The 20,207-nt window shown below is 42.0% G+C and overlaps 1 protein-coding gene across 4 annotated transcripts in view; it reads left to right on the top strand.

Moving 5' to 3' along the window:
• Positions 1-20,207, top strand: part of stim2b (stromal interaction molecule 2b) — a 60,250-nt gene that overhangs the window by 3,117 nt on the left and 36,926 nt on the right. Inside the window, exon 1 of one of the 4 annotated variants that reach the window (XM_005454407.4) lies at positions 584-2,542. The exons of 1 other annotated variant lie outside the window; for it this stretch is intronic. In XM_005454407.4, the coding sequence (XP_005454464.1) occupies positions 2,410-2,542 (133 nt within the window). In that variant the 5' untranslated portion in view covers positions 584-2,409. Of the gene's footprint in view, positions 1-583; positions 2,543-2,773; positions 2,928-19,037; positions 19,063-20,207 lie in introns of those variants that run through there. 2 more of the 4 variants (XM_013273918.3, XM_019354309.2) reach the window with 2 other exon arrangements.

The following is a 20,207-nucleotide window of genomic DNA, read 5'->3' as shown; positions in this document are numbered from 1 at the left end:
TCAGAGTTCATGATTCATCAATAAGAAAGAGACTGGGCAAAAATGGCATCCATGGGAGAGAATCAAAGGGGAAACAACTGCTGACCACAAAGGCTCATCTCACATTTACCAAAAAACATCTTGATGATCTCAGAGACTTTTGGGGAAATATTCTCTGGACTGATGAGACAAAAGTTAAACTTTTGGAAAGTCTGGGTACCGTTACATCTGGCATAGAACTAGCGCAGCATTTCATTAAAAGAACACAACACCCTAACAGTTAAACATGGTGGTAGTGTGATGGTCTAGACCTGCTTTGTTGCTTCATGTCAGCTTGTAGTTCTTAATTCCAAGTTTAAGGGTGATTACCTTTTCACACAAAGCTGTGTAGGTTTGGATCATTTTCCTTTAAAAAATAAGATCATCATTTAAACTGCATTTTGTGTTTACTCGGGTTATCTTTGTCTGATATTAAAATATGTTTGATGATCTGAATCATATAAATGTGACAAATATGAGGAAAAAAGAAATACTTTATGCCAGTGCATTTTCTAAAATTGAACCTTTACTTGTTCATCTTAAACTCTTGCATGGGATTATCAGGGTGCTTTCATATACTCTCTGTGGGAAAAGTACATTAAAAAGCAAATACAAACTCGACTTAAATCAACTTTTGGTTGGTTCACGTTGGTCAGTGGAGTGTCTCCAGTCAATAAAGATGAATAAATTAAATGCTTCTGTTACACTATTTAGTTTTGCAGTACATTTGTTGTGGATATGAATGTAGATAATCGATAATAAAATGCCCGAAACAGAAGTAGCAGCCACTTTCCTCTCAGTGAAGCACCGAGTTTACTCGTAATAAACCCAGTATAACGTCGCTTTGTTTCCCGCGCTAAGCATCCTCAAAAGAGACCAAAAAAAAGATGCCGTGGGAGGCATCCAATCAGAATCTGCCATGTTGGGAGAGCGCAACCAATGAGAGCGCTCAGCACGGAGGAAAACTTGGCTGTGCCTGGAGAACAATGAGGCGGGCATCACCGCGACGAGAAAAACCCCGAAGTTTCTTTGGAGGGCTCCTCCGTGGCCACCCTTAAACTGCCCGAGGGAGTGAGTGTAACGAGCGGGTACCTCTGCGTGTAACACCGGGGTGGTGCGACCGGGTGGCGGTGCTCGCCTTGGCTCGACAAGCTTCGCTGAATTTCCCTAAAAACAAAAACAAATCCATCCCGTGGTGACCTGCACGCGGCAGTAGTTGGGGCAAATTAACCCCCCCCCGTTGCTTCGTCTCCCGGCACTCCTCCTCTCTCCCCCCTCCTCCTCCGGCTCCTGATGTCAAACCATTTTGCATACCAACTTCCGCCCCGCTCGGCTTCCCTTCCTACTGGTCTGCATCAGCCGGTGAGCAGCTGATATGACAGGAGGGGGATACTGATCACGCCGAGCCATGAGAAGCTGACTTAAAAACTTCATTTGGAAAGTAGGCGGATGTCGTGTGCGACAGATACCGGTCGGAGAAGGACTAAGGGACAGGAAACGGAGCAAGAAGAGGCGCATATATATTTATATTTACATCTAATATTTTTACTTGATGCAGTGGGATTTGCTGCTTTCGTGTGAAGAGGCGGACCTACGAGACACTGCGAGTTCAATATGCTGAGGCTGTCCCCGGTGTTTGTATACTATACGTGGAAGTACATAGACTATTTTCTTCCAACTCACTGCTCCACGTAAGGATTTAACAGAGCACTTGGTATTAACTGTAGCTCCCGGATATCCTCGGCTGCTACCATTTTTTGAGTCTGGTTTTGTTTTGGATAGGGAATTCCTACACATAGGCTGCATGTGCTTCCCTCTAATACACAACCTGGTCGTGTTTGGTAGCTAACACATATACATACATAAATATATATTTTTGAATGCATAGATTTGGATATGGGGTTCTCGTTTGTCCTGCCTCCCAGCAGACACCCCTCTGAAACAGCCAGTAAAGCCATTAGAGGCTATTAAAGTGATTTCTTTTTTTTTTCTTTTTTAAAAGAAGGGCTTCTTTCAGGGTAGTTTGGCGAACAATGAACTATTATTTCGTGGGCTTTTTCCACGCTCCTGTGAGGTTTTGTGCCGGCAGTCAGTGACTGGCTCCTGTTTTTAGCTGTTAGCCGGTAGTCCACTGCAGGATTATTATAATTATTGTTATCTTTTGAAGTTAAGGTGCCTCTTTTTGTCGTGACACCACATATTTTCCGCTTTAAAAAAGACTAGATTTTTTATTTTTACTGTTTTGGTTTTTTTTTTTTTTAAATCGTTGGCTGTGTTCACCAGTCTGTCTTTTTTTTTTTCTGGGGTATTCCCCCCACCACCACCTGTGATTTAAATCTCCATCTACACTGTCAGTCCCACGGATTACTAGATTTTCACCTCATTTCCACAATGAGTTACATCCACAGGGTAGTGAATGTATTGCTACGTGGACTCGTCATCTATGCGGTACTCGGCTTGGAGTGCTCTTACTCGAATGATCTACCCAGCCGCTCGTCTGATGCTCAAAACGTAGCCACCACAGGTAAGCGCAGTCCATGTCGGACACAAGTGTCTCTAATTTATTTACGCATGTACAGCGTTAGCCCCCACACTCACCCCTCCCCTCCCTCTGTCTCCCTTTGGGAAAGCCGAGGAATGCCCTGCGCAGCAGCCTAATGGAAGTGATGCATCTTATGTCGACTGTCACCTCTCTGTCTCTTTTTCTGTTTCTCTTTTTTTGGATTCCTCTCCTTTTTGTTCATTGCTGAGGAATGCGTGACATGACAGGAATGCAGGCTGCCCTCACATCCGTGCCATCAAGGCTGCTGTGATGACATGACAGGTGCCCTTATGGTGTTATAATCCACAGCATACCTCTATGATGCTGTGTGTTTTGAGCCAGGTTGATCATTTCCAGAAGGCCACAGGTGACTAAACCCTCCCCAGCTAAACTGTACTGTTGACATAACCTTATTAGAGTAGGATTTCCATCTATTTGCATCCAGGCAATATTTTGAACCAGGCCCTTTTTTATACACCACACTGTCCTGAACTGAGAGCATTATAAAAAAGCCTTGTACTTTTTCCTCCTCTGTTTTTTTAGAGTTAACTTGACACAAGGACTGAAAGGGATGCTGAAGCTAATAAACAGCACCTGGCCCTGTTTTGGGGCCTTTATAGTCGAGTTTAAAACGATACACCGGTTGGTTTGACTGCATACCTGTGTAATGACATAACTCTTTGTGTCTAGAGGCACTTGACATACAGGTAAATATATATGTATATAGGTGTTTGCTATGTAATCATATGGTTATGTTTGAGCAAATATACATTTCAGTGTTATGTAACCGACCTCACTGAATGTGAAGCCTCGTGTTGGAGAGCAAATTAGTAAGCTACAGTATAAGATATTTAGTGATGGTTAGTGTTGGATTACTAAGGGGGTGGATCGCTTCTTTTGTTGTTCTTTGTGTAGTGCTTTCACTGGGGAACCCCTTGGAACCTAATAATTATGTAAGTGACAATGATCTGAATACAGTGTTATACTGAAGGCATTATACCTGGATATGTTCATATAGATACTTTAATTGTGGTGTCCTTGCTAATGTATCGGGACATCCCTGCATCCCTTGTTTATGACTGTGTGCTGAGCCTTGATAGTTTGTGGTAAGTCTCTGGTGACTGAACTGAGCATTTAAAGGAGTATTTCAACATTTTCAGAAGCATCCTTTTTCACTCTCTTGAGTGGGACCTGTTGCCAGGCAATCGGTGGAAAGTCCAGAAAGTTGCAGTCCGCGGCCAAGAAATAGTTGGGTGCTTTTACAGTGCACTTTTGTACACGTTTAATCAAGGAAGATATAATGTGTTAATTGGGCTTTAGAGGTGCTGGTGGATGGATTATGTCACCGTTGGACTGACTCAGTTTGTTTGTTTCCATTATGCAGGCTTCATGTGAAGCTATGAGCTAACAGGCTGCCGGCTGACAGATGACGGTGGGATAACTGTTTCCTCCTAATTTTCTGCAGAAAAAACACACATGCATTCAGATAAAGGACAAATTTAAACAGCTATTTCTCAATCCTGTTAAGTGGAACAAGCTCATGCATGTATTAATGGTTTGACTAACAATCAACCAAGTCATTCTAGACCAAAAAAAACAATATATATGAATAAAGTATATTTGTTGGGAAACCTCTGGAGCATGTAGATGGTCAGGGCAATCGTACTTAGTTGATTTTTTTGTCACCTGGACTATCTGCAGACATCTTAAGCCTGCTCAAATGAGCTTTGTCATCAGAAATGGTAAATGGTGAATGGCCTGTATTTGTATAGCGCTTTTACTAGTCCCTAAGGACCCCAAAGCGCTTTACACAACCAGTCATCCACCCATTCACACACACATTCACACACTGGTGATGGCAAGCTACATTCAAACAAGTTATGCACCCTACCGGTAACACAAAACAGTTCAAATCAAATGCTCTTTACGGGAATTAGCTTTAAAAAGACTGTTTATTCCCATTTCCAGCATTTTTCCTAAGCTATGAGTTGACAGTCAATGGGCTGACAAACAGGAATCAACCTTCATCCTAACTCTTGGTAAAAAAAATATACAGGCATTTGAACAAATGTCCAACTATTTCTTAAACTTAGTCTGTTAACATGAGTGTCCAAAGCCATGAACAACAGATTTGACTAAAAAATAAACTCAGTCATATCTCTGAAGTTTTGCAGTCCTGTTGCTGCTAACTACATGGCATTAACTTGTCCACCACATTAATTCTACATGCTAAACTATAATTTTGCTATGCTACTGTTCAGCAGTTTGTTTAACTGCTTATAGTAACAATAGTATAAAAATGCATAAATTGGCTAACTAACCCAGCAGTAAAATTTTCTTAAAGTTAGCTAAAAGCCATGAACTAATAATCAGATCAGAGAAGCTAAGGCTACTGAGGTTTTGCAGATATGTGACCATTAACCATGAGATGCTATCTTATCCGCAATTTTGAAAGTGTGGCAATCATGATGACAATGTATTGTTAAGGGAACAAGGCCCCAGTCATACAGGTATAACCTTCTAAAATGAAAATAGGTATTTCCCAACCAGTTGGCACATGGTTGGTTACAGTCATTGTTAAATTGACTTTTAAAGCCTTAGTGGTGCAGCCCTAAAAACTATTTAATGACCCCTGGCAACCATGGGTTGCTAGGAAAAATATATATTTCTCGACTGGTTGGAGAAAACCTCTTTGGGATTGCTTCAGTCATTAGCAGATTGTTGTAATGGTGACACGTCTGCAAACACTTGCTAGCTATTATTTGAGTGATAGTGAAACTATGTGACAAGTTGGAAATGGACTGGTTGCTTTCAAAGTAAAAGTTGCACCTTTTTGAAATAGGTTGACTGCAGCGCTGGGGCACAACTTATATTCATTTTCAAGTTTTTCTATCGCTTGATTAGAAGTTAGCAAGTATTGCAGGCAAGCTGGAGTCTTCCATGTTAACTAAGGGGGTGACTGCAAAAGTCTGCTAGCAGCCAAAGCAATCACAAGGAGCTTTTTGATGCAACACCCTCTTTGTTGATGTCATCCAGCAACAGGTAGCAACCCCCAGGAACCACTCAACAACCATTATCCATGTGTGACGGCCCATGAGAAACCTTAATACAAAGAATCCAAACAAGGTCTATTTACAGGGAAAGTACAGGATTGTACTATTTCAGAGATGGGGTTTAGGATTCCTGCCCTATGTATCTGATAATCCTTTACCAAATACCAAAACTTAAGCATATCATTTGACAGCTAATATTTGATGTTTTGTTACGCTTTGTAGCCTTAAACTCCACCCTAGTTTAGTTCTATTCCTCACTTGCATCTTCTGACATACCCTCACAGGTGGATTTTAAAGTGGAAAGTTGTCACTGAGACAAATATTAGCATTAATTGTTATTACAATTCTTTAATCGCATGAAGGTTAATTTCAAATGTTAGTTTTTGGGCTTTGACTTTTTGCACTTAGGGGCGTTTGCACAAACTCAAAATGAGCTCTGTGCTATGTTAACAAAACACTGGTAGGCAATCCAATTGAAAACACACAAAAAGCCTCATGAATAAAGGCCAATAGACTAATTTATATCTTTGGTGCATCCGTGCATGTCTGTAAAACCTGCTGAAGGTAATAAACCTTGCCCCAGACAGCTGTTAAGCATTTGCAACTGTTTACAAGTGTCAAGCTGCTCCTGAAAAATTAACCCGGAGTTTTACAGTATATTGATTAATAAGGCAAAAGCACAGAGGTCCTGTTCCACAACAGCATGACAGTGTAAATACGAACCAAGGGATGATATCAGCTCTCTCTTCCCATGAACAAGAAAACTAATGAATGTAGAGACGGTGGTGACAGGAAACAAAACCACACCATTTCCCACTCAGTACTGTGGAAAGGTCAGCTTTTCATTAAAAGGTCAGCTTTCCATGAAGGTGGCCTTTCGATAGTCTAAGCTGAGGGAAAGCACATGCTATATGCTATTGCACCTTTTCACCTTACTGGTTCTTCAAAACCATTAATAATGCATTTGTCATTCAACCATTTACACACACTAACGGTGGCAATGCTACTATGCAAACTACTTGCCTGCCACTGGAAATAACTTTAGCTTCAGCCTCTTTCCCAAGAATACCTTAGGATGTGGAGAGGCTTGGGATTAAACTGCTAGGCTGACAATTGGTAGACAACCTGCTGTTTTCCCTGAGGCATGACCTATCTCAGTTTCTATTTGTATGTTTAACAAGTCCCTCAAATGTCCTTGTTTTTAATGCATTTTTAATGAATCTTTAAAATGCTTAGATGCAAAACAAAGTTGCATCACATTTTATTCTTATGATAGCTTTGCTTGCTAACACATTGTAACATTTGTAGTTTCCATGGAAGATGCCTAGTTGTCTGAAAACACTAACTATTAACTGAGCGGTCGTAAAACTAAAAAGCGCATCTTCCACGCGATCTACTGCAGCAGCCTGTTTGCAGCCAGCAACCACTCACAAGCCAGTTGGGAAATAAACTTTTTCCTGCTAGTGATGTTTGTCAGATGGTCAACGTCCGCTCTCTAGGCCTGTGTGACTGTGGCCAGATTCCCATTTCGAGCCCAGAAGGAGACGTGAGTGACCGCAGTAATCTGGTTGTTTGGGGAATACTCGTTTTCCCTTATGACGGCTGTTTGCCATCTAGTCGCTCGAGCGACGCAGTCTCGTGAGACTGGGGCCTTATTCACTTGACCCGTTGTCACCATGATCGTTACAAATGCAAAATGGAAAAATTGTAGTTTAGCATTAACGCACTCCAAAAGTTTGTTTAGGGAAGTGACTCATTAAATATATAACCACTTACAGTGTACATATTGCCCTAGCATGTTATTACATAAAAAGGTTTTTACTACTTATATTTGTCGAGGCACATATAAAGCCATGAGCATATAGGACCAACTGCCCACATAACTGAACTATTTAATAGCTCGTGAGCATATTTGTGTACCAGCAACCAGGTGTTTTCATATTGAGCGCCAGCATCTTTGTTGAAGTTTACAATTATGTGATTTTAAAGTTACTAATGAACTTGTATCAAAAGACAAAAAGAGGAGATGAAACTGGGCATGAACTAGTAATCACTAACAGTGGTGTTGCAGATAACCAGGGACACACAAATTGAGTTGAAGGTCATAGTGAACAATGGTTTTTGTGATGCATTTGTCTTTAAAATGAGTTAAAGTAGTACAATGTCCTGCAGTGCTTTGTTTGTAAAACAACACCTTTTTCCTCATTGTTGGCCTTTTCAGCTATGAGGAGAATCTGGTGTGTTATAAATCTATCCAAAATCAGCATGTTTTTCTAACACAGGCCAAATCCACACCAGGTCTAAACAATAGGAGTCATAAATCATCACTGGAAGCAAACTGGGTATAGATTTTTGGAAAGTCAGCAGAAGATGCAGTAAAAATGGAAGAGGTGTTTGCGAGCACGCTCTGTAGAGCGCTACAGTGAACGTGGTCTACCCTTGTTTTAATAGTTTTGTGTATTTAGCGTGTTGGCATTTCAACAAACAAAGCCCTTCCTTGTGCCTGCGAGGAACATCCAGTGTTGAAATAATGTGCCCGCTCGCTGATAGCTGAATCTGATACAGGAATCCCATTTAGTGTAGACTTTTTTCCAACCTACAGATTGAGGTTAATTACTGACTTGGATGTATTGAAGCAATCGTGATTAGATCTCTCTCGCGCCCAAAGCTTGGCCAAGTTTGGAGAAAGTTTGCTCCGTATCGCTTTGCTTATATGGCTAAATCAGAGGTGACATTGGTTATCTCAGAGCTCAGTGGCTGCATTGTTAAAGAGATTTGTTTGGAAAGGAGGTTCGGCATTTGCCTATCTTGCCAGTGCTGGCTCAAGTGCTGCGGCAAGCATGACAGTTTGCATTTTATACTGCTTCCACCACTGCCGGCTGGCCCCTGCTCTATCAGACTAACACACACGCACACTCGAGGAAAGACGGTCGAATTTGGGGGTTGTTCAGGGGGCTGATGACAAAATATCACCGTGAATGTGAAATAAGTCACGATGTTCTTCTGTGGAGTACAGCTCAACACGCAAAGCCATTTCCATTTTTTGACAAGAACAGACTGTTCTGGAGGGTTTCTCTGGGCCAAAAAAAAGAACTTAAGTAGGACTGTTACCAGCCCACATAGTGCACTGATTTCCACCAAAATGATCCTTTGAACACTTCACATTTCCATACTGCACTAGTCAAAACTTGTATGATGGAAATGGATCAAATGACTGTGAGTAATGTAAAAGTTGCTTACTCTAAAGTTCCTACAAGTCACCAGCTGGATTTAACTAGGCTATTAAGACCCTTACATTATATATTTACTTCAGTCAGTTGGTTTCAGCCAGCATAAGGTTATTTAAGCCTAACTGATACAGTGAGTAACTTCTCATGTCTTAAACAACTGCATCGGAAGATACACGGCTGTGTAAAATGGGTTCCTCCATTTCAGAAGGGTCAATTTATTGGCCGGTATCAAGCAAATGAAAACACCTAACGAGACTCATCAGGCTAATAAAACTGGGTTAACTCTGAAACACATGATTAAAACCTGGAAGGATACTTTTGAACCATCTTTGAAGAAGAAATATGGCTGATCGTGAGATCACTTAAATCTCTGAAATAAAAACAAAAATTAAAATCAGCAGTAGAACTCACTAGACTCAAATTTGAAGCATTTCCGCACATCTCCAAAAGTTGATTCTGTTCATCTGGACGTAGTGTTTTCAGTGGGAGAAACGTTTCGTCACTCATCCAAGTGACTTCTTCAGTCTTCAGACTTGGATGAGTGATTCTGTTCACCTGGATGAACAGAATCAACTTTAGGAGATTTAATTACCTGGATGATTGAGCGTGCATCAAGACATTTCCACACATATTCAAACTCCAGGGATTTGTACTAAATAGCTGTGAAACCTTAAGAGAACCACTTATCAGTGAGACTAATTGGGAACAAAGGGGTCAGTTTGCCTGATTTCTTCCCAGTATGGTATGGACATATTCCAAGGTAACAATGCAAGGTTTAGTTTGGCTCAGATTGCAAAAGCGTGGTTCAGGAAGCAAGAGAAATCCTTTTCACACATGGATTAGCCACCAAAGAGTCCACACCTTAATCCCACTGAGAATCTTTGGGATGTGCTGGAGAAGCCTGCACGATGGTCCCACCGTTAACACAAAAGTTTTGAGATAACACAGTGCAACTCTGGATGGAAATAAATGCCGGGACATTGCAGCAGCTTACAGAAAAACGTCACCAACAAACCCCAATGTGATCAAGTGTGACGTTTTCAGCTCTTAGTTATGATGACATGTTGGCACACACCAAACCAGAGAAAGTTAGCAACTAGATGGGCTCTGCAGAGCACAATGTGTTTGCCAATTAGGCATGACTAACTTAGCTTTGTGCCAACGACAAGGCCAATTTGCACCTCTTTAAGTGGATCATCAATGTTGACGAGATATACCGGTTTTGGAGGGAAGGCGCTTGTTTACTCCAGCGAGGCAGTAAGCAGGTATTCCAACAACAGCACCATGTATGGCATGTTGCTGGCATAAAAGTCAAAATATGCAAATACTGTTTTCAGATAGTGCTGAAATACTTATCACTTTAACATCTTATTGTTGTTGTTCACAGCATTGTATTTTTCCGTCTGTGTTGTGTTTACAGCGTGTATTTGGTGTGAAATCCCTTTGCCAAAAAAACCCACATGGGTGTGGTCATAGGTAACACCTCATCTCAGTCACAAAGCCACAGTTGCAGCACTGCTCTGACACAAGTTGCCTCTTTGGCTTTTCCCGAAAGTGGGCAACTGCTGCCCGTCTCAGTTGGAGGCTTTAGGGTGGTGATCCAACCTAATGAGGCCTTTCACCAAACAAACAGACCCCTCGAGTGCATTTAAAATTTTATCCACCGTGCTTCCTGTTGTGGCTGTGGCTTTAGAGCGAACCTTTTTATAATTGTGGCCGTCGCTAGAAGTCTGAGCCAGACGATTTGCTCTAGCGTGCCCGCTGTCAGCAGCCATGGTGGAGAACAGACTGGACTTGAGTGTAGAAACAATCAATGACCTTGATTCACTGGAATCGGGTCATTGTTAAGCTGCTATTTCCTGTCAACTTTACTACCAATTATTGTTTTTTCTTAGATTTCTGTGTCTAAGTCATCATTAAAATTCCTCTTATTGCATATTAATTACCTTCTCTGAATAATCTCTGCTTTTTCAGTGTCGTCTAACTTAGAGATGAGGCTGAAACAAACCTTTGTTTCACAGTCTCGACTCCCTAATGCACACACCAGTACGTTTCAGATAATTCATTCATAAGCAGACAACACTGGCTGACTGTAAGCTGATTCACTTGTGCAGAAAGCGCCTTGGTGGAAGATGTAGGTCACTGTACTCAGCTGTACAGTGTTTCCCGTTGCAAGTGGCCTACAGTAGCAGAACTGTGTGCCCTCTCCCATCCCACAGGGGGCTATTGTTGTCCCCCGGCACCACACTTCAAGGTGTTGATCCTCTAGCTGGCAATACATGAGCTGTTGGCTGGGTGACGCCTGCGTGACAGATGCAACAGGCCTCACTACAAACCAACGGGCAAAGGAAAAAAAAAAAGCACAAACACTGATGTGCATAGGCAAACGTGTAGGAAAACAAATTTCTAGGTTCCCCTTTTATATCTCACTTCCTCTGTTTTCTCCTGCTGTTGTCGTGTAGAGCGATTTAGACTGTAGTGAAATGGTTAGAGGGTTTACAGCAAACTCAAAAAAGCATCTGTTTTAACCTCCAAGCCAAACGCTTGCTTGTTCTGATTGACTTTACCTTGAAAATCCTGGTGAAACAACATGAAAGGCAGTTTCACCTCCATGCTTTCGAGAATAAAAGGCTGAGAGCCTCGTTCTATTATGGGACTGTGCTGTGATAATACTTGTCGCCTTAATACAGGAAGAGATCAATGCTGCGATCTTCACAGATGCCTAAACTTGTCCCTGTAGTTTTCTGACCGTTACAAGTTTTGCATGCAAAATTTTACATTATTTCAGTGAAGAGTTACTCGTGGAAGTTACACCGAGTTACTTCCTGTTTAGACCTGAAGGAGTTGGAGCCTTTATGCATTAGCAGCAGAGTTCCCAATAAAAAAAAATCAGGGTAAATGCATCTATATATATATTTAAGAAGTATTTAAAGTTAGATATTGGACGTCAGAAGCACTCCCCTCTGATTTCAGGGACTTTCCCTCGGTGGAGGGCATGTGATGTGGTGGTGGCCTGGGCACGAGGGGGCAAAGAGCGGTGTGGATTTCTTTGGTATGCTGCCCCCTCGCAAGTCTGCCTCCACTGACATTCGTGCTCTGACCTGTGCTCATAGCAAAAAATGATTCACAGTTAGAAACCAAGCGTAACGGGTAGACTTAGATGCAAATCTGGAAAAACATCCGGGTGCCTGCTTGAGCACCTTTCAGCTTTTATTTCTGCCATCTCTTGCTTCCTGTTTTCTCCACTATTACCCCAATCAGCCATAACATCGCCTACTGGTGCCTCATGCTGTGTAGGCCCTCCGTCTTGCTGCGTGTTGCATGGATGGATTGTAAAATAGGAAGCACGGTCAAGCACCTCTGCAGCACCCTTTTGTTCTTTGAAGTTTTAGCATCTTTTAGCTTGTTTTGGATTTTTCCTCCACTCCCACTGTTCTTATCAGCATTGTTTTATTATGCAACTTTATTATGTAAGATCGAAATCAAGTTTCTCCCACAACACGAATAATAAAAAGCATAGAGTTCAAGCAAGCGGTTGAACTATGTTTTTCCCCTTCATTTCTTGGTTGGCTCGTGCTAAGCTGGATGCTAATCTGTCTTGACCTTACAAACGGCAGCATGTCCGGACTAACAGGTGACTTCTTTGGAGCCTATTTGGATTTCCTTTGATGTGGTTCGCGATGGCCCCAGTTCGTATTACACATCAAAGAGCTTCATAAGAACTAAATCACTTACATGTGGTGGCTTCTTCTAGATCTACAGTACCAAATGGGTGAGTGGTTAGCTAGGGTGTAGGCCTTCATTCAGTGCATTATTTGGTGTGAGACTGTTGCCTCTCTCTTTTGTTCTGAGAGGCGTGCAGTTTGTGTGAGACGAAACTGGCAAGCTGAGGCATGTGAGCGAGGAGCAGTAAGTGGTTATGCTGGTGTAAAGAAAAACACACGGCTAACTTCCTTGGTGTGATATCCAAGGTAGCCTTTTAGCCTTATAATTGGTGATGGCCAACATATTTGTTCTGTTGCCGGCCCTAATGCTCTGCTACATGTGTTATAGACGGTGTTTGTACTTAAAACTCAGGAATGGGCTTGACAAACCAACTGAAGAAACCATGAAAGTTATGTTTTTTTCTGCTTGAGATCACCCTTTCCCCCACAGAACTCAAGACATACAGTTTATATCTGTGACAGGCCAGTATCAGGTGACGACAGGCTCTGTTTAGAAGTATATTCCTGCAAGTTAGAAATGCATCATGTAAAACAGCGTCAGGTTTGACGGCAGTGGCTGGCGTTTATCTGATGTGTTCAGTCGAGTCTGAGGTCCTCGTGTCTTTGACCCAGTGATTATATTATAGCTTGATTGCTTATTCAGAGATTGGTGAGAGAGTTCAACTCATTTCCAGAGAGAGGAGTACTCCTCTCCTTTCCTGGAACAAGTGGGGTAAAAACAACAACAACTGTCAGTAATCTGCAGAAATTTTATCAGCTCAGAATTTGATAATCGGTACCTCCTCAGTAAATGTCAGATAACACGAAAAGAAATCAAGTAGATGAACTCATTTTCACATACACCAAGTCCAGCTATGTGAATCAGCACTGGATCAGATACTGAACCAGTATCCTATGTTGAATCTATACTTTTAGTTTTGTCTGTGTGTTACATCACATGCAAAAACTCCGGCCCTTTATCCAAACTGGGAAGCTGTGCTAAATAACTTTGCTGCTGTCTGCAGTGTCTCACTTATTCTTGGCGTCCGAACTTGCATCTGTGTTTAGAAATGCAGAAGAAAGAGAAGAGAAAAAAAGGGAGAGAAAAAAGGAAGACAATCAGAGTCCTGTCAGACAGGAAGGCAGAGGACATACACAGGATGCTGGCCGAGAACCAAACCTGATGTGTGCTGTCAGATACAAATCTTCCAGCTGAGACATGGCCACGCTGCTGCGGTGACAGAAGAGCCCCACAGCATTAATCTGCCGCTTTTCAGAGTGAAACTAAAAGCGTGCGTGTCATTGGGCATCGTGCGAGCAAACCCTGCAGGGCTTATCAAAACAAACCGGCGTTTAAGGTGGCTGTAAAACTTTTGAACAGGATGTTTCAGTGTTCCTTTCATTCACAATAATGTCACGTAAAAGCGTGTGCAGAGGCCAAAGCTCAGTTGCAGGAATGTGAACTCTGTCGAGATGAGGACGAGTACTGCACCGAGTGTTAAACTGCTGTATGTTACATTCAATTCAATTCAGTTTTATTTATATGGCGCCAAATCACAACAACAGTCGCCTCAATGCACTTTATATTGTAAGGTAGATCCTACAATAATACATACAGAGAAAAACCCAACAATCATAGGACCCCTTATGAACAAGCACTTTGACAACAGTGGGAAGGAAAAACTTCCTTTTAACAGGAAGAAACCTCCGGCATAACCAGGCTCAGGGAGGGGCGGGGCCATCTGCTGCGACCGGTTGGAGTGAGACTCATGCTCTTACATTGATGCCACACCTTTATTGAGCTCATCTTTACAAACAGGTGCTTGAGCTGAGTACATAATGTTTGAATAAAACCACTAATGAATGCTTGATGTCAGAATTTACTTGTTAGTAGTGAAATATTTTACTCACACACCTGAGAATAGTGTAGTTTGCGTATTCTCCCTGGGATGGCGTGGGCTTCCTTGTGATACTCCTGCTTCCTGCGGTAGTCCTAAATCGTGCTTGTTGATTGGTTAATTGGTGATTCTAAATTGGTCGCAGGTGTAGTTGTGAGGTTGCCCAGCATCTTGCTCCGTGACAGCGGGGAAGGACTTCAGCCCACATGACCTTAAAGTTGGATCAGCTGTAAAAAATTGATTTTTTTTTTTTTTTAAATTAAGAAGACGATTAGGTCAGATCAGATGATTTTTAGATCTGATTTTATTCTGGTGTGATTTAAATTCGGGTATCTGGATTTTCTCTCTGAGTCTTTGTGAGCTCTGTATCTAAATTCCTCAGTTGATTGCTCAGCTTTGATCAGCAGATTCTGCTGCTGTTTACTTGTGCAGATCTGGTTCTTTCTTTGCTGTTATTTTGTTACGTTGATTTTCTTTCTGTGATGAGGTCAGAGAACATGGTGTACCATACCTAAATAAAGTGCTTCTCAAAACTCCACTGGGAAAGTCTTAACCCCCAGTTTTCCATCCCTTAGGCCATGTCACATACCCAGGAACACTTAATCCCAACTGGGATTATGCGGGATGCATCTTTTGCACGCTCGTGTGCACGACTTGGATCATTGTGATCGTTGTGATTGGTCACCTTATGCACACATTCTATGCTTCATTCGGGCAGACAGTCAACGTTATATCCAGAGGAGCGTGTCTGAAGCCGGGCCAGCTAATTAGGCCAGCGCTCGGCCTTTTGTCTTTTCCGTCTCTCCTTTTTTCTTTTTTCTTTTCTTCTTCAGGCCGGCCGCATGTATCACACGTCTCGTGTTTGGGGCTGTTATTCAAACATTCCACGGACGCCGGGGCGCAAGTAGCGTCTCCTTTTCTGGAAGTTTTCCTCTAGTTTTCTTCCCCCCTTTATCTGTCCTCTTTTTTTTGAGCTGTGGCCTAAGCAGAGGATTACTGATGCCCATTAAGGTGGCTCATGTGGGTCCATCCCAAACATACATGGAAATGACTGGGTTCAGAAGGTCAAAGACAAAGGGCTCCTCATCCATCTTATTGAATCAAAGATAGAAAAGTGAAAGTCTTTGCAAAACTGAAGTTGAAGAGTGTCCAGTGCTGTGCAAAAGTCTTTGTCTCCAAGGAGCCGGACTATCTTGAATTTTTTTTTTAAACGGTCTTGAGGAATAGAAGAAGTGTCGGCCTTAAAACATTACTCACAGCAGATTAGACGTATCTGAAAGTCATGTCCTTAAGAAACAGGAAACAAACATCCAGCAAAGCCCTGACACAGGACCTGAAAGATGCCTCTGGCCCTTCAGTTGATCCATTTACTGTTCATTGAAGCTTCCTCAGAAATTGTCTCAGTGGAAGTGTTGTTGTCAAGAAGTCATCATTAAGGAAAAGGAAACAGGAGAAAAGACTGAGGTGTGCCAAACTAGTAGTCAAACAATGCTGCACAGCACTGCTAGTGACAAAAGAAAACAATACAGACGAGCTTTATTGTATCAAAAACCAAAAAATAGACTTTATTTAAAAGATGGATGTGTCTGCTAAGTCTAAAAAGTGAAATCTGCATCATATCTAGTGGCCAAGCTTGATTGCATAGACGTCTATAACAATAACAACGATACTGGTCGCTTGGTTTGTGAGCACAGGAAACACTTTCCTGATGAGCTTATGTTCCTGCATGCTAGTTTGAAGTCTTGTTAAACACAACATTATATTAATTTGGCAAATTATCTCATTTAGAGTGAAACACACAATGAAGCAGGGTTTGCTTCAAGGCTGTCTTGTGTTTTTTTTTACTCAAATTCACCTTTTTATGATGTTTGAACCATGATGGCGACGACCCAAACCCTCAGCTGGCGTCTTAAGAATGGAACTCCACAAACCAGTGGGTGATGTCACGATCTCTGTGTCCATCTTTTATGTACAGTCTGCTCAGTCAGACTGCAGATGTGCATGTTGGAGTTTTGCACTTGTTGCATTGCTTCACTGCACCCATGCTTATCCACCTCCACCTGTGTATTGCACCATCTTTTTTGTTTCCATTGCTTCGTGCATACAGCATATTGCGGGTGGGTCGAGCTGCAGTTCGGACATGTTAAACGCCTATAGCCGGGACAGCGTGGAGCTTACTGTGAGGTTTTCCAAGAATTCGTTGAGGCTACAGATTGTTCACGGCTTGTGAACAATCTGAGTCATCCTTAAAAAAAAAGGAAAAAAGAAGCTTGTCACTCACTTGTCACTCCCTACCGGGAAATGAGTTAATTATACATTCATGTGTGGCACTTTACTTTGTGTTTGTCTGCCATGCCCAAGGCACCCACAGGAATGTGAAAGCACACCTGTCAACAAAACATCAGCTCAAACATAACAAAAGCCTCAGAGCCTGAGAGATAAATATTGCTCTTACTTTGCCAGGGGAAAAAAAAGTAGTAGAGAGAAAGTCTTGTTTAATTATGTTATTTAGTTTATTGTTTATTCGGTTCATTCCACTCCTGCTGGCCAAATTTCAATTTTAAAGTGCTTGTTGAGTAAGAGAGGTCAGTTTTTAAGTGCATGTCTGCGATGCGTTCACTTTAACAGCTTGTGCAAAGCGAGAGTAACACACGAATACTTTCTGTATCTTGTTTCTTCCTCTTAACTAACCACCCCTCTTCCTCTATCTGGACTAGTGGGTGGCATTTGTAGGCACCTAATGATATTTGTGTCTTATTAATGGCTGCTGATGAGCTGAAATGGTAGACTCTCCAGAAGCTTTATTTACTTGCCTTTAATACTGACCCGTCAGCTTGACTTATGACACTGCCATATGGGCAGTGGTTACAGGGGACATGCTTGGTACACACTGACATCATATTCCTCCTTGCTTTTATAAATTTTCAGCTTCTAATAGGTCTGTTTACCTATGCACAAAAATGCATGGTAATAAAAGTGTTTGCAGGGCGGGGTCAGACATAAGGAGGCGGCCCTTGCAAGCAAGCAAAGGCTGCCTGCAGAAGTTCACGGCTGCACAAGACATTAATAAAATAGGGGAACTTGTAAGGGTATTCTTAACATGTCATTTATCATCCACATGGTCAAGGCATGCATCGTAAATGTGTGAAAGCCGATAAGGGTTTGGTGCGTTGCCAGCGGATCAGCTGAAACGACCGTGGCAGGTTTCTGTACGGAGGAAGGTGCATGCATGCATTTAACGGAATGGCCGGAGAGCCGAGCGACACCCAAGCAGGAGGTCACCTGAACTCGTTTTGTAACTGGTGTTGTTAACGCTGGAGCAACGGGGTCATGTACATGTAGCGAAATATGAGAGCAGAAAGAAACTGGTTGAGCAAGACCGCGGGCCCGCTGAAGTGTCCACGAGCAAGATCGGTGTCCACGCAGGCTGTGGGGAAGCTGGCTTTCTCCTGGAAATCAAAATTATGAGAGGGTTTTATTTCATTGTTCTCCAGTCTATCTGGGATTTTTGGGGTCAAAAAAACAGAAATATATATATATATGATTAAAAAAACCCAAAATGTTTCCTGGGAAGAAAAGTGAAATTCAAACTCCAACATTTGCCCCATCCTGATATTCTGCTAGCTTATCTACAGAAGCTCCAGTAAATGTTATCTACATCTGAATTTACTGACTTCAATTGCACAGTGGTGATATCTTGCAGACAAACAAACCTTATGTTTACACTCAGTGTTTCCCACCAAATGTTGTTTGTATTCTTGAAGCCCTACAGACATGTTGCAATTATCCCCCCTGCTTTCAGTGTCTTACTCTCTCCTTAGTTCTTTGTAAAAGTGTTTGCACTTTACTGAGGTTAAGTTCACATTTACTGAATAGTTTCTATTTTTGGAAATTGATCGTAACTTTTGCATCATCGCTGACATTTATGACAATTTTAAATCGTGTATCTTTAAATGTTCTCTTTGGGATTGTTAGTAAATGGTTAAACGTGCTTTAAAATGAAATGGCAAACTGCAAATTTGGGCATCCAAGTAAAAAAATTTGCACTTAATTTAGTGCAGCGTGTAGTACGGGTGGGACCAAATCAATCATTATATCGTGCCGCTTCCTTTTGCAGTGTATTAAAAATACACTGGTGGCAACTATCATTATTGAAACATGGAGCTGTTTCATTCATCAGAATCACTGTTATTGTGATGGTCCTGAGCCTGTGGACTCAGTGGTTTTGGTTTTGATTATTATCTTATGTTTCAGGTTAATTGTTGTTAGGATTTCCTTGTTCTTAGGTTTGGTTTCTGTTTTGTATTTTGAGCTCCTTCTGTTCTGTGTCTCTGTGCCTGCCCTGGTCCCACGTCTCTGTGTTCCCTCCTTGTTGCCATGTCTGATGTCTCGTTTTAAGCTGTGCATACCTGATGATGTATTTCCTGTTTTACTTTGACAGTCCCTGTCCTGTGTGTAGTGTGTCTGCTCTGATTTCTCCCAGCTGTGTTTCCCTCCTGCCTCCCATTCCCTGATTGCTCCTGTGTGTATATAAGCCCCGTGCTTTCTTCTGCTTGTTACTGGTCCGTCTGTGTTACCTCCACGTGTCATCCCGTGTTCCACCCTGTATGTTTTCCTGTGAGTTGTGCTTTCAGATTTGTTGGTTAGATTGTCCCAGTTTAGGTTTGTTCTTAGTTTCCGTCCGTCCCATCTCTGCTCTGTCTGAATTATCATCTCATTTAAATAAAGCTCACTCATTGCATCGTTTTTTGGTGTAGCTATTTAATATGTTTGACATCACAATATGAATGTTTCATTGCCACCATAAGTCTTGGAGTACTTGTTTCCAATCTGCTGTTGTTGTTTTTTGGGGCCAACTGGGAAGTTGGCCCCTGGTGGACAAACTATGCAACATCAACAATCATCACATGGTTCAAGGGTGTTTCTCCTGTCTCTTCTTTACATTAATCTTTATGTATCGGCCGTTATACGTACTGATAAATTGGCACATCGGCCACTGAATCAGGCTCTTTCTATGACTCTTATCAGCTAAATTAACCAAAAGGGAAGAAAAGTTTAACTAAGTCACAGCACAGAAGAAATTGACAGGGGGATGATGTGCAACCTGAGAGCTGAGGTATGACTTGGCAGTAATGAAACTGAACAATAATAAAGACACACTGACGTGAATAAATACATCATTAATGCTGTTCTCGTATGTTAATGCTATTTTATCTCCTGTGACACAGATACTGTGATGTGTCGTAGATGATTGCTGTGTCGTGTTACAGTTATTGTGGGCAGGGCGTCCTGAGATGCTCATATTGTTTGTTATAGCGTGATTCTCATGTTCACAATAAGGTAAGCAGGGAGCTGGACTAGTGCTCTTTTTCAGCTGTGCTTGACACAGCACATGCTTCACATGACTTCAGGGCAGGTTTGCAGTACTCGGGTATAAAGTGGATGCAGGTTTATGTTAATTCAGATTTTGCCAGGTTATTATCACAGAAGTATCTGCTGTAGTTGTTTAGGGAGTCATATTCTATGACTTATCATTCACCTCTAGTAGTTGCATGCTATGCAAAGTGTTGGCATTGCACTAAGGCGCAGTTTAGGCAAACATTTGAACTAAATGTGCCTTAGTTAGGTTTATTTGAGTCTCCTCAGCCTTTGTCATCTGAGTATCTGAGATGACAGGAGGCTGCGACGTGAAGAGGCGCACAAGTGAGCTCGCTCTCGTCTGTTTTAGCATGCGCCATGTTTGCTCTCAAGCCTCCTTCCCC

The sequence above is a fragment of the Oreochromis niloticus genome, linkage group LG3 (genome assembly GCF_001858045.2).
Source record: "Oreochromis niloticus isolate F11D_XX linkage group LG3, O_niloticus_UMD_NMBU, whole genome shotgun sequence".
Classification (NCBI taxonomy): domain Eukaryota; kingdom Metazoa; phylum Chordata; class Actinopteri; order Cichliformes; family Cichlidae; genus Oreochromis; species Oreochromis niloticus.
The sequence above is the reverse complement of the archived record's forward strand: the minus strand, read 5'-3'. Positions and strand labels throughout refer to the sequence as shown.